At 35.0% G+C, this 13,169-nt stretch overlaps 1 protein-coding gene across 2 annotated transcripts in view; it reads left to right on the top strand.

Moving 5' to 3' along the window:
- Nucleotides 1–13,169, top strand: part of CHIC2 (cysteine rich hydrophobic domain 2) — a 74,192-nt gene that overhangs the window by 18,347 nt on the left and 42,676 nt on the right. For both annotated transcript variants that reach the window (XM_032400381.1, XM_032400380.1), the window contains 2 exons: nucleotides 3,670–3,724; nucleotides 3,850–4,005. In XM_032400381.1, coding sequence (XP_032256272.1) covers nucleotides 3,670–3,724; nucleotides 3,850–4,005 — 211 coding nt within the window. The remainder of the gene's footprint in view (nucleotides 1–3,669; nucleotides 3,725–3,849; nucleotides 4,006–13,169) is intronic.

Genomic DNA, 13,169 nt, shown 5'->3' with positions numbered 1-13,169 from the left:
ATATAGCACACGTCTACATGTCTCCATTTTCTTTTATACCATCTAATGGATTGACAGTAGGTTTTGAATGGTAAGTGAGATAACTGTTGGTAGCACTTTGTCAGTGCTTACTTTCTTCTTTTCTTCTTCTCTCCCTCTCCTACTTCTCCCTCCCCACTTTTCCTTACATTTTTCCTTCTCCTGCTTTTATTGCTTGTATGTACCCTGGAGACCTGTTAAAATTAACAGCCATTGCTCATCTCCACCAGTAACATTCAAAGCTAGAAAAAAAAAAAACTATTAAAATAATATGCTTTGAGTTAGTTTTTAAGGTATAGGCGGTAGCTCAAATATTTTTAAATGAATCATTTTTTTCTTTTGTTTATGTAGTGCTGGTTAGTTAACTTTCAGTCTCTTATTATTTTTTTATTTTTTATTTATTTTTAAAAAATTTTTAAAGATTTTATTAGAGAGAGAGAGAGCACGAGGGGGGGGAGGGGTAGAGGGAGAGGGAGAAGCAGACTCCCTGATGGGCAGGGAACCCGATGTGGGGCTCCATCCTGGGACCCTGGGATCATGACCTGAGCTGAAGGCAGACGCTTAACTGACTGAGCCACCCAGGTGCCCTGTTGTTTAGAGATTTTAAAAAAGAAAGCAGAGTACAGTTGGGGTTCACTCCTATGGGCTGGGGAGACTTCAAGGACTTTAAGCACAGCATTATCTTGACACTTGTTCCAGGTATTCTTGTTCAGTGGGTGGGAAATGCGAGCAAGGAAATGGAAAAATCATTAGCACCAAGTTAATGGCTGGTAGAAAAGCTAAGCACTTTCGTATAGTGATAATCTTGTCACTGGGTAATCTTTCTTGGGACATTTTTTGGGGGGGTGAGATGAAGGAAGAGGAAGGTTTACTATCTGTTCCTAAGATCAACTTAACAAAAAAGTATGACTGAAGAGGAACTGAGTGAATGTACTTGGAACTATAAATTCTTACTCTGAAGAATAACTAGCCTGACTTAAAAGGAGCCCTGACCTGCAGGAACAACAGGGCAATTAATTAGCTGGTTGTGCTCCCTGGGTAAAGAATTGCATGGCCAATAAGGAAATATTCAGGCTCTAGAAAGAAAGGAAATTAGGGTTTAAGCTCATCCTGGACTGCTCCCTCCAATTTAGCATATTACATGGCAGCAAACTATAGGTATTCAATAAAATAATTTAATCTGTGTTAAATGTCTTAATGGCTGGGATGAAAGGGGAAGACTTTTCTATTTAGGAGACTTGGAGGGGGGCTCCTGGGTGGGTTAGTTAAGTGTCGGACTCTTCTTTTTGGCTCAGGTCATGATTTCAGGGTCGTGAGATGGAGCCCCAGGTTGGACTTTGCGCTGGGCATGGACCCTGCTTAAGATTCTTTCCCTCTGCCCTTCCCCCGCTTTGCGTGCCTGTGCTCTCTCTCTCTAAAAAAAACAAAAACAAAAAACAAAGACTTGGAGGTATCTGGTTGTTGCTTTTCTAAAAAATTTCAAAGATAGTTGGAAGGAGATGGTTAATTGCAATAATAAACATGGTTGAGGTGCGCCTGGGTGGCTCAGTTGGTTAAATGTCTGCCTTCGGCTTAGGTCATGATCCCAGGGTCCTGGGATTGAGTCCCACATCGGGCTCCCTGCTCAGCAGGGAGCCTGCTTCTCCCTCACCCTCTGCCCTTCCCCCTTCCTCCCCACCCCTTCCCCCCCACTCATGCTCGCGGTCTCTCTCTCTCAAATAAATAAGTTCTTTAAAAAAATAAACATGGTTGAAATGGAGATGATTCATAGAGAAAACCTTCAGACCAATGGAGATAATACTTGAGGAGATGGAAATTTATAATTTATACTCAATAAACATTTGTTGATTGTCCTCTTCCCTAAGGGAAATGGATGAAAAGGAGATACATTATCTAGAGACCTCACTGAGAGCTATCACCTAGCATTTCACATCTTTTCCTCATTTCAGGAGTTTTGAGGTTGGAAGTGAGTTATCTCTTGGGGCAAGTAGAACCATATTGCAGTGAGGCATATAGACAAAATGAATTTAATTGAGTCTGTCAGTCTTAGAATGGCATTAATGCCAGAATTATGTAGAAAAATAACAGTTGCAGGTACATGTTTAGTATGAAAAGAACTTTGGCTTGGACTTAGGTAGTTGCATTGTAATCTTTTCCATAAATAGTATCCATTATTTATGAAGACAGATTAATGTCATTCAGTGCTATAAAATAATGTATAAAATTACTTAAGATGGTGATAAAATGGTCTCCAATGCCACCATCCACATGTAGGGAAGTCTAGATAGTGATGTAGACCACAACCTGGCCACTGAAGTGTTTTGTTTGCCTTGCACAGTATTTTAAAGATGGGAAAGTTTACATAGAAATCTGGTTTCCCAACTCCTCTTAGAGAAAGAAAATCATACAATCTCTCAGACGTGGGCCTGCATTCTAATATGATAGTAATCAGCTGAATCTGACCCATGACGCCCCCTCCCCCCCATTCTGTATACCCTCCACTTGGCCAGTCTCCACCATTCCTTACTGCTTTCACACAGCCCATGTTAATTCGATTTCCCTGTTTAGCTGTACTGATGGTTGAGTTAAAAACCCCTGACCTGGCCAGCTGTTTGAGGCAGAGTATCTCAGAAGATCCCTCTTACTAGTGCAGACTACCTAAAGTGCAGTACAGTGTATTTATAAGGGTTGTTAAGACAGTGAATCTTAAGGGTTCTCATCATAGAAAAAAAATTTGTTAACTATGTGAGGAGATGGATGTTAACCAAACTTATCATGGTAATCATTTCACAATATAGACATGTATCAAATCATTACGTTGTATACCTTAAACTAATACAGTGTTATATGTCAAGTATATCTCAATAAAACTGAAAACAATTTTGGCTTCAGGATCCAACAAAAGTCATATTTAAATATCTCAGTTTTTATTTCTAGGTGCAATCTGCCATTACCACTGTGTTCATGAGTATTTTATTCTTTCCTAATAACTTACACAAAGAAATAGTCAAGTGCCCAATCAATCCTTATGATTTTTGCAGACATTTAAAAGCTTAAAGATACTAAAATGTACTACCTCAGTTCCATTTCTTTCCCCAAAGAATAGCAAGTGTTGTATTACTTGTAAGTTTAAGTAGGCAGGCAGCTATCACATTGCTCTAGGTGTTTTTTTTTTAGCATTTTCTGGCTGTAACAACAGTGTGGATATGCTGGCCTCAGAAAATGCTGACTGATCAACTTGCATTCTTAGACATGCTCCTGCTTTTTTGAGTGTTAACACGTGCTTTTGACCTAAAGAATAATCCATAGCAGAGATCGTAGCTTTCTAGTACTTAGTTGGAAGAATCTCAGTAATTTTTACAAATTAGATAATTGTGTTGTTTTCTATTACATTAATATTTTGCTTACAAACAGAGCCCCAAAGAAGTCATTTCTTTTCTGTATTCTCAGCCTCTTATACAAAAGTTTTGATTCAGCTGCTAAGATTTCTTGTTACATTTCATAAATTGCTGATTACAGTGTGTCTCAAACTTCCATTGTTACTCTGTGTATCAAGTTGCGCATCTATTTACTTGACCTTTGATTAAGTTAAATGGCTTTTTCTCAACAATGACATGTAATAACATATTTTTCTCCTTTTTTTAAAAATAGATTTGGACTGAGCAACAAATTTGAATCAGAATTCCCTTCTTCATTAACTGGAAAAGTGAGTGTCTGTCATTTACTTAGGTACTATTTTTTCCTAACAAATTATAGAAATAATTATGCAAATGAGACATGTTTATTGACATTAATATTATGGTATTGTTATTTCTTAAAATTTTTCTTTAGGTAGCTCCTGAAGAATTTAAAGCCAGCATCAACAGAGTTAACAGTTGTCTTAAGAAGAACCTTCCTGTTAATGTACGTTGGCTACTTTGTGGCTGCCTTTGTTGCTGCTGCACATTAGGTTGCAGTATGTGGCCAGTTATTTGCCTCAGTAAAAGAGTAAGTTGAATTAATATATTTTAATTTAAATTTAGAAGTAGACAAGCAAGTCTTGCATTTATTTAGTTTTTATTTTTTGTATTGAGTGAGTCACACCATGCCGAATACTATAAAAAATGATCTGGTCCAGTAGAGGAGTGATTAAGTAAAATTATGGTATGTCCACATGCTATTATATTAAATTTAATTATAAATTTCATCCATAATTTTTATGATCTAAGAAATTACCCAAGAGTAGAATAGAATACAGCATTCTCTCTGTATATACATTTATGGTGGTATAGCATAGTGATTGAGAATGCTGGGTTCAGGTCTACCACTTATCTCTGTGACTCTAGGCAGGTTTCCTAACCTCTGTCATCTCTAGTTGACTTATCTGTAAAATGGCACTATTCACCTACCTGCTTGAGTAGGATTGTTTTAAGTATAAAGTGAAATAGTGTATATAAAGTTATTAGCTAAATAGCTCAAATAACTAATAGACATTGACTAATAGCATTAGTACTAATACATAAGGTCATACCCATAGAAGAAATAACATGGTTACAATGTTCATTTCTGGTTGGTAAGATTATGGGGAATTCTGGTTTCTTTTTAAGAAATTTTTTCTTTTGTATTTTACAAGTTTTCTGAGATGAGTACATAGTGATTCTGTATGGCAAATTGTTATAGATGGAACACATTACATTTTTGTGTAAGTTTTAAAAAATTATGGTAGCTATATGTATAAAAATGAAATACTTTTGAAACTGAATGAATGGTTTGTGTGGCTACATTTCATTTTGTCCTCAAATAATGATAGGAAATATGGAAAAGCAAATTCTGTTTGTCCCTTGATTTCTGTTGTAAAATAAGCAATGTATTACTACTGAAAAAAAATTTTAACTGATACGTTTTATTGATAAGAAGAAGATAATGCCTTTGTAATAGAATTGATTTTGTAATATTTACTGTAATATTTGTAATATTTGTAATATTTTTCTCCAAGAATATTTCTTCTTTTTTTCCCCTGTATTTCTGACCAGATCATCTTCAGACCACATATTTTTTTAAAATTTTTTTTTTAATTTTCATTTGTCACTTGATCCACAATTGAATTTGCAGCTCTTGGAGTTTGGATTCTCTCACTACCTCCTACTCTTTGGGCTTTTTCATTGTTTAAATGACTGCTATCTCAGGGCACCTGGGTGGCTCAGTTGGTTAAGCATCTGCCTTCGGCTCAGGTCATGATCTTGGGGTCCGGGGATCGAACCCTGAGTTGGGCTCCCTGCTCAGCAGGGAGCCTGCTTCTCCCTCTGCCCCTCCCCTCTACTTGTGCTCTCTCTCTCTCAAGAAAATAAATAAAATCTTTAAAAAAAATAAATAACTGCTGTATCCCACTTGGTTGGCAATTTGCTGTTACTTAACCCAAGGAATCAAGAATTTTATTTTAGAAATCTGTGTAATCTAGTTTTTTTGAGGTTTTGAGATCTTTTGTTTTTTACTTTTTTTTTTTTTTGAAGATTTATGTATTTATTTGTTTATTTAGAGAGTGAGCAGGGGGAGCGGCAGAGGGAGAGGGAAAGCGAGAATCTCAAGCAAACTCCCTACTAAGCACAGAGCCCAATGTGGGACTTGATCCCACGACCCTGAGATCATGACCTGAGCTAAAATCAAGAGTCTGATGCTTAACCAACTGAGCCACCCAGGCGCCCCTGTTTTTTACTTTTTAAATGAGAAAACAAGATATTGCAATGTGTGCACAGCGTAGGATTTAGAAAATAAAACTCAACTTCTTACTCTTCTCCATGCATTTTTAGCAACATATGATAATTTTTCAGATGATTTCATTAAATTCCTTTTTATTTGAGTCATAGGATAGATCGATTTTCTTAGGCTATTCTCATCTATAGTTTTGGAAAGTACATTTTATATAACAATGCAGTATTCAGTCTGAGGTCTCTCTTTGTATGTATATGATTTAATTTTATATGGACTTTACTATCTAGTGAGTGCAAACAAGTATGATTACAGTTTAAATAAAAAGCTGTGCATTTCCGTGTCTTGGGTGTAAACTATTATATACCCATGGAGAGAGTGACACTTCATGCATGTATGAGGGTGTTAGAGACCCTCAAAAAAGTGGTGCTGTGTATGATGGGAGCAGGATCATTTAGAGCAGGGATTTTTAACTTTTTATTTGTCATGGATCCTTTTGGTGTTCCAGGGAGGTCTATGAACCCTCTCTTGGAATAATGTTTTATTTGTATTTTAAAAGGTATAATGTATTTTAAATGTATGAAATGAAGAACACGAGATTATAAAGGAAACCAATTATATGAAATAAACTTATCAAAGTACTAAAGCTCCTCAATTAGGGGCGCCTTGGGTGGCTCAGTAGATTGAGCATCTGCCTTCAGCTCAGGTCATGATCTTAGGGTCCTGGGATCGAGCCCCACCTGGGACTCCCTGCTCATCGGGGAGTCTACTTCTCCCTCTCCTCCCTGTCCCTCTGCTCTCTCTCCATCTCTCGCTCTTTCTCAAATAAATTAAAAAAATCTTAAAAAGACGCCTCAAATACATTATTTATAAATGTTTATTAATGCATACAAAATAAGATAGCAAAGAATCAATGGTAATATGATGTGATAGGAAAAAATCTGATTTCTATGAGTGATAGAGATACAGGTCCTGTTTAGTCTACCACAGTTAGTTGTATACATTCATAATCTAAGGGAACTATACCACATTTCAATTAGAGGTTAGTGAAAATAAAGATGTTTCATCCACTTTCATGGATTCCTAGAATTTTGTCTAGGTATTCCATGTTAAGAATAAGAACCCTTGATTGAGAGGTACTAGTATAAATAAAGGCTAAAACCCTACCTGATTGTTAGCCTCTGAACCTTTCCTTTGCCCTCATTTGTGATGTGGAATATGGTTAGAATTGTCTCAGATATTTAAGACAAATCAGGACCAAAGGCATACCAAAGTATCAGCTGAGCATTTTCACCTTCATGACATTATTCAATAATTTGGGTAACTAGATTTCTTCCTTAATTTTGAAATCCATCTCCAGCTGAGTGTCCCTTTTTATGAACTGACCTTGTTCTGGAGACATTGTTTTTAAATCGGTATTATTATTGTTGATCCTTATAAATTGCCTTTCCTTTTTTAAAAAAATTGTTATGAGCTATTTTTGAAAATTATTTACTATACAGCAAAATTCACTATTTTTGGTGTATAGTTTTATGATTTTTGACAAATGCGTACAGTTGTGTAATTATCACCACAACCAAGATATATTACTGTTCTCTCCAAAAACACATTTACTTGTGCTGTCTCTTTGTAGTTATATTCTTTTCAGCTCTTAAACCCTGACAACCACTGATCTGTTGCTATCCTTACAGTTTTGCCTTTTCTAGTTTGTTATATAAATGGAATTATACAGTATATGTAGCCTTTTGAATCTAGCTTTTTTCATTTAGTTAATGCATTTGAGATTCATCTATTTTGTTGCATGTATCAATAGTTTATTTCTTTTTTTTTTTTTTTTTGCTGAGTAGTATTCCATTGTATGGATGTATCATAATTTGTTTATCCACTTTCCAACTGAAGGACATTGTGTGGTTTCCAGTTTTGGTGATTTTGAATAAAGATGCTATATATGGGGGTGCCTGGATGGCTCAGTCATTAACGTCTGCCTTTGGCTCGGGTCATGGTCCCAGAGTCCTGGGATCGAGCCCCACATCGGGCTACCTGCTCAGTGGGGAGTCTGCTTCTCCCTCTCCTTCTGCTGCTACTCCACCTGCTTGTGCTCTCTCTCTCTCTGTCAAATAAATAAAATCTTTATTAAAAAAAAGATGCAATAAATATTCACATGTATGTTTTTCTGTGAACATAAGTTTTTACTTTTAGGAGTCGGGTTGCTGGATCCTATAGTAACTGTACGGTTAATTTTATAGGAAACTTCTGGATTGTTTTCCCAAGTGGCTCTACCATTTTACATTCCAGCCAACAACATATGAGAGTGCCAGTTGTTCAGCATCTTTGCCAGGACTTGGTATTGTTAGTTTAAGAAATTTTAGTCATTCTGATAGATGTGGTGGTATCTCATTCTGGTTTTAATTCACATTATCCTCATGACTAATGGTATTGAGCACCTTGCCATTTGTAAAACCTCTTTGTTAGAGTTTATACAAATATTTTGCCCATTTTTAAATAGTAATTTCTTATTGTTGAGTTTTGAGAGTTCTTTATATGTTCTGAATATAAGTCCCTTGTCAGGTTTATAACCAAATATATTTTTCCGGTCTGTAGCTTGTCTTTTTATTCTCTTAATGTCTTTGGCAAAGCAAAATTTGATTTTGATGAAGTCTGATTTATCAATTTTTAAGAAATGGATTGTGTGTTTGGTGTTATATCTAAGGATTCTTTGCCTGAAGCAAGGTCACAGACTTTTTCTCCTATGATCTCTTCTGCATTTTACTTTCAGATCTATGACCCATTTTGAGTCAGTTTTTGTATAGGTGTGAGGCACAGGTCAGAGTTCATTTTTTTGCATAGGGCAATGGGTTTTCTAGCACCATGTGTTGAAAAGACTGTTTTTTCCTCATTAAATTGCCATTGTACATTGACAAAAATCAGTCGACCATATTTATGTGGATCTATTTCTAAACTCTGTTCTATTGATTTCCATGTGTCTATCTTACATTTTAATACCATATAGTCTTCTTTGTTAAAGCTTTGTAGTAAGTCTTTTTTTTTTTTTAAGATTTTATTTATTTATTTGACAGAGAGAGAGAGAGACAGCTAGAGAGGGAACACAAGCAGGGGAGTGGGAGAGGGAGAAGCAGGCTTCCTGCTGAACAGGGAGCCCGATGCGGGGCTCGATCCCAGGACTCTGGGATCATGACCTGAGCTGAAGGCAAGGCCAACGCTTAACGACTGAGCCACCCGGAAGCCCTATAGTAAGTCTTGAAATCAGGTAGGGTGTATTCCAAACTTGTTCTTATTTTTCAGGATTGTTTTGGCTATTCTAATTTCTTTGCCTTTCCATGTAAATTTTAGAATCAGCATGCCAGTACTATGTCTAAAATTTTTTTTAATTGGGATTGAATCTATAGATCAATTTTGGGGAAAATTGACACCTTAAGTTTTCCATAGCATGGACATGGCATACCTCTTCAGTTATTTAGGTTTCTTTGATTTTTTTCATCAGTGTTTTGTAGTATTTCGCATGGGATACAGATCATGCACGTATTTTGTTAGTATTTCTTTGTGCTTAGTGCTATTGTTAATGGCATTTTTTTTTAAATTTTGATTTCTAGTTCATTGCTAGTACATAACAAGTACAATTGATTTTTATATATTAACTTTGTATTCTGTGACCTTTCCAAATTCACTTATTAAATTCCAGGAATGTTTCTGTAAATTCCACAGGAATTTCTATGTAGATAATTACCATGTTGTCTGAGAATAGTGATAGTTTTATTTCTTAGTTTCTAATCTGCATACCTTTTATTTATTTTTCTCTTTTTTTCCACTGGGCAAGACTTCCAGTAAAATGTTGAATAGGAGTGATGAGAGTGGACTCTTTGCTTCAGTCCTGATTTTTTCTGTTTTCAATTTCATTGATTTTTGCTCTTGTTTTTCTTCTTCTTGTTTTGGATTCCGTTTACTATTTTTTAGTTTCTTAAAATCAATGCAGAGGTTATTGATGTGAGAGTTTTCTTTTTTATATGCTGATATATGCATATAAAGCTAAAATTTTTCTCTAAAGCACTGCTTTGACTGCATTCCATATGTTACTTTCACTCAGTTCAAAATATTTTATGATTTTCCCTGAGACTTCTTCTTTGATTATGTGTTACTAAGAAGTGTGTTATTTAACCTCCGAATATTTAGGAATTTTCCAGACACTTTTGTGTTACTGATTCCTAGTTTAATTCTGTTGTCAGGGAGCATACTTTGTGTGATTTCATTTTTTAAAATGTGTTGTTTTATTTTATGGCCTCAAATATAGTGTATTTTGTTAATAACATCTTTACAATTTTTGTTTTTATTTTTGCAGCCTTATTGAGATATAATTCACATACAATAAACTGCACATATTTAAAGTGTACCATTTGATGAGTTTTGTCATATAATTAATACATACATGTGTACATCAAAATAGTGAACATCTTCATCACCCCCAAAAGTTTCCTTGTGTCTCTTTGTAGTCCCTCCACCCCTCCAGGCAACTGCTGATCTGCTTTCTGGCAGTATAGATTAGTTTGCATTTTCTAGAGTTTTATATAAATGGAACTATACAATATGTGTTCTTTCTTTGTTTCTTTTACTCATAATTATTTTGAGATTCATCCATGTTGTTGGATCAATGGTATTGATGAGTAATGTTTTTATTGTGTGCATATATCACATTTATTTATTTGGTTGCCATTTGTATTTCCAGTTTTCGTCTATGTAAATAAAGCTGCTGTGACTATTCTTGTTCAAGTTTTTTTGTAAACATGTACTTTCTTTTCTCTTGAGTAAAAATTTCTAGGAATAGAGTAGCTTGATCATGTAGTGTATATGTGTTTAACTTTTTAAGGAACTGAGAAACTGTTTGCCAAAGTGGTGCTATTTACATCTCTACCAGCAGTGTCTCTTCTGCTGTATTCTTGTCCACATTTAGTATGGTTAGTCTTTTTAATTTTAGTCATCCTAATAGGAGTATAGTGTTATCATTATGGCTTTGATTTGTATTTCCTTAATAATAAATGACATTGAGCATCTTTTCATGTTTATTTAACATTTGTGGATGTTCTTTGTTGAAATGTTCCAACTTTTTGCCCATTTTTTATTGAGTTGTTTATTGTTGAGTTTTGAGAATTGTTTATATATTACGGGTACAAGTATATGCTTTAAAAAGATTTCTCCCAGTTAGTGGTTCGACTTTTCATCCCCTAACGTCTTTTCAAAAGCAGAAATTTCTAATTTTAATAAAATCCAATTTGTTCATTTGTTCTTTTATGGATTGTGCTGTTAGTGTTATATCTAATGACTCTTCCTAAGCCTAAGTACAAAGATTTTTTTTCCTGTGTTTCCTCTAGAATTTTTATGGTTCGAGGTTTTACTTTTAGGTCTAAGGTTCATTTGAGTTAAAATTTTTATATGGTGCAGTGTATCGATTGAAGTTAAAAATTTTTTTTTTTTTGCATATAGATATCCTGTTGTTCCCATTCACATTTGTTATAAAGGCTCTTCTTTCTTCACTGAATTGCCTTTGTACTTCTGTTGGAAATCAGATGTCAGTGTGTGTGTATATATATATCTATATATCTGTATATCTATCTATCTATATATATATCTGTATCTGTTTCTTAGCTCTGTTGTGTTCTGTGATGTATTTGTTTATTTTGATGCCAATACCATACTGTCTTGAGTATTGTAGCTTTATAATTACATCTTATAATTAGATAGTGTTAGTTCCCCAACTTTATACTCCTTTTTCAAAGTTGTTTGTTTGTATTCCATATGGATTTTAGAATCAGCTTGTCAGTTTCTACAAAGGAAATGCTGTTGAAATTTTAGTTTGGATTGCATTGAATCTATGCATCAATTTTGGGAAATTGACATCTTAAAAATATTTAGTCTTTTGACCTATGAAACAGTGTCTCACTCCATTTACTTCAGTCTAACATTTTTTTCTGAGCAATGTTTTAAGTTTTGAGTGGACATGTCCTGCATATCTTTATATAGATTTATACTCAAGTATTATTTTTTATACTATTTCAGATGGTATGTATTTTTATTTTTTAATTAAAAAAAATTTTTTTTTAAAGATTTTATTTTGACAGAGGGAAAGAGGGAGAGAACACAAGCAAGGGGAGTGACAAGCAGAGGGAGAGGGAGAAGCAGGCTCCCAGCTGATCAGGGAGCCCAATGCGAAGCTCAATCCCAGGACCCTGGGATCATGATCTGAGCCAAAGGCAGATGCTTAACCGACTGAGCCACCCAGGCACCCCTATTTTTAAATTTTTTAAATTTTAATTCCAGTATAGTTAACATACAGTGTTGTATTAGTTTCAGGTATACAATATATAGTGATTCACCAGTTCTGTATGTTATCATTGCTCATCATAATAAGTGTACTCTTTAACCCCATCACCTATTTCACCCACCCCACCCCCCACCACCCCTCTGGTAACCATCAGTTTCTTATCTATGGTTAAGAGTCTGTTTCTTGGTTTCATTCTCTCTCTCTCTCTTTTCTTTTTTTTTGCCTCTGCTCATTTGTTGTTTCTTAAATTCCACGTATGAGTGAAATCATATGGTATTTGTCTTCTCTGACTTATTTTACTTAGCATTACATTCTCTGATTCCATCCATGTTGTTGCAAATGGCAAGATTTCATTTTTTTATGGCTGAGTAATATTCCAGTGTGTGTGTGTGTGTGTGTGTGTGTGTGTGTGTGTGTGTATACCACATCTTATTTATCCCTTCATCTATTGATGGACACTTGGGCTGCTTCCATATTTGGCTATTGTAAATAATGCTGCAGTAAACATAGGGGTGCATGTATCCCTTCGAATTAGTGTTTTGTTATTTTTTGGGTAAATACCCAGTAGTGTGATTATTGGATCATAGGGTAGTTCTATTTTTAACTTTTTGAGGAACCCCAGCTATTTTTTGGAGTGGCTGCACAGATTTGCATTCCCGCCAGTAGTGCATGAGGGTTCCTTTTTCTCCACATCCTCACCAACACTTGTTGTTTTGATTTTAGCCATTCTACAGGTGTGAGGTGATACCTCATTTTAGTTTTGATTTGCATTTTCCTGATGCTAAGTGATGATGAATGTCTTTTCATGTGTCTGATGAATGTCTTTTCATGTGTCTGTTGGCCATCTCTATGTATGTATTCTTTGGAGAAATGTCTGTTTATGTCTTCTGCCCATTTTTTAATTGGATATTTATTTTTTGGGTATTGAATTGTGTACGTTTTTAATATATTTTGGGTACTATCCCTTTATTGGATATGTCATTTGCAAATATCTTCTCCCATTTAGTATGTTGCCTGTTAATTTTGTTGATTGTTTCCTTCACTGCACAGAAACTTTTTATGTTAATGTAGTCCCAATAGTTTATTTTTGCTTTTATTTTCCTTGCCTTAGAAGATGTATATAGAAAAATGTTGC

Source organism: Phoca vitulina, unplaced genomic scaffold (genome assembly GCF_004348235.1).
Source record: "Phoca vitulina isolate PV1807 unplaced genomic scaffold, GSC_HSeal_1.0 scaffold3, whole genome shotgun sequence".
NCBI classification, from domain to species: domain Eukaryota; kingdom Metazoa; phylum Chordata; class Mammalia; order Carnivora; family Phocidae; genus Phoca; species Phoca vitulina.
Note: the sequence above shows the minus strand (reverse complement) of the source record. Positions and strands in the feature narration are given on the sequence as shown.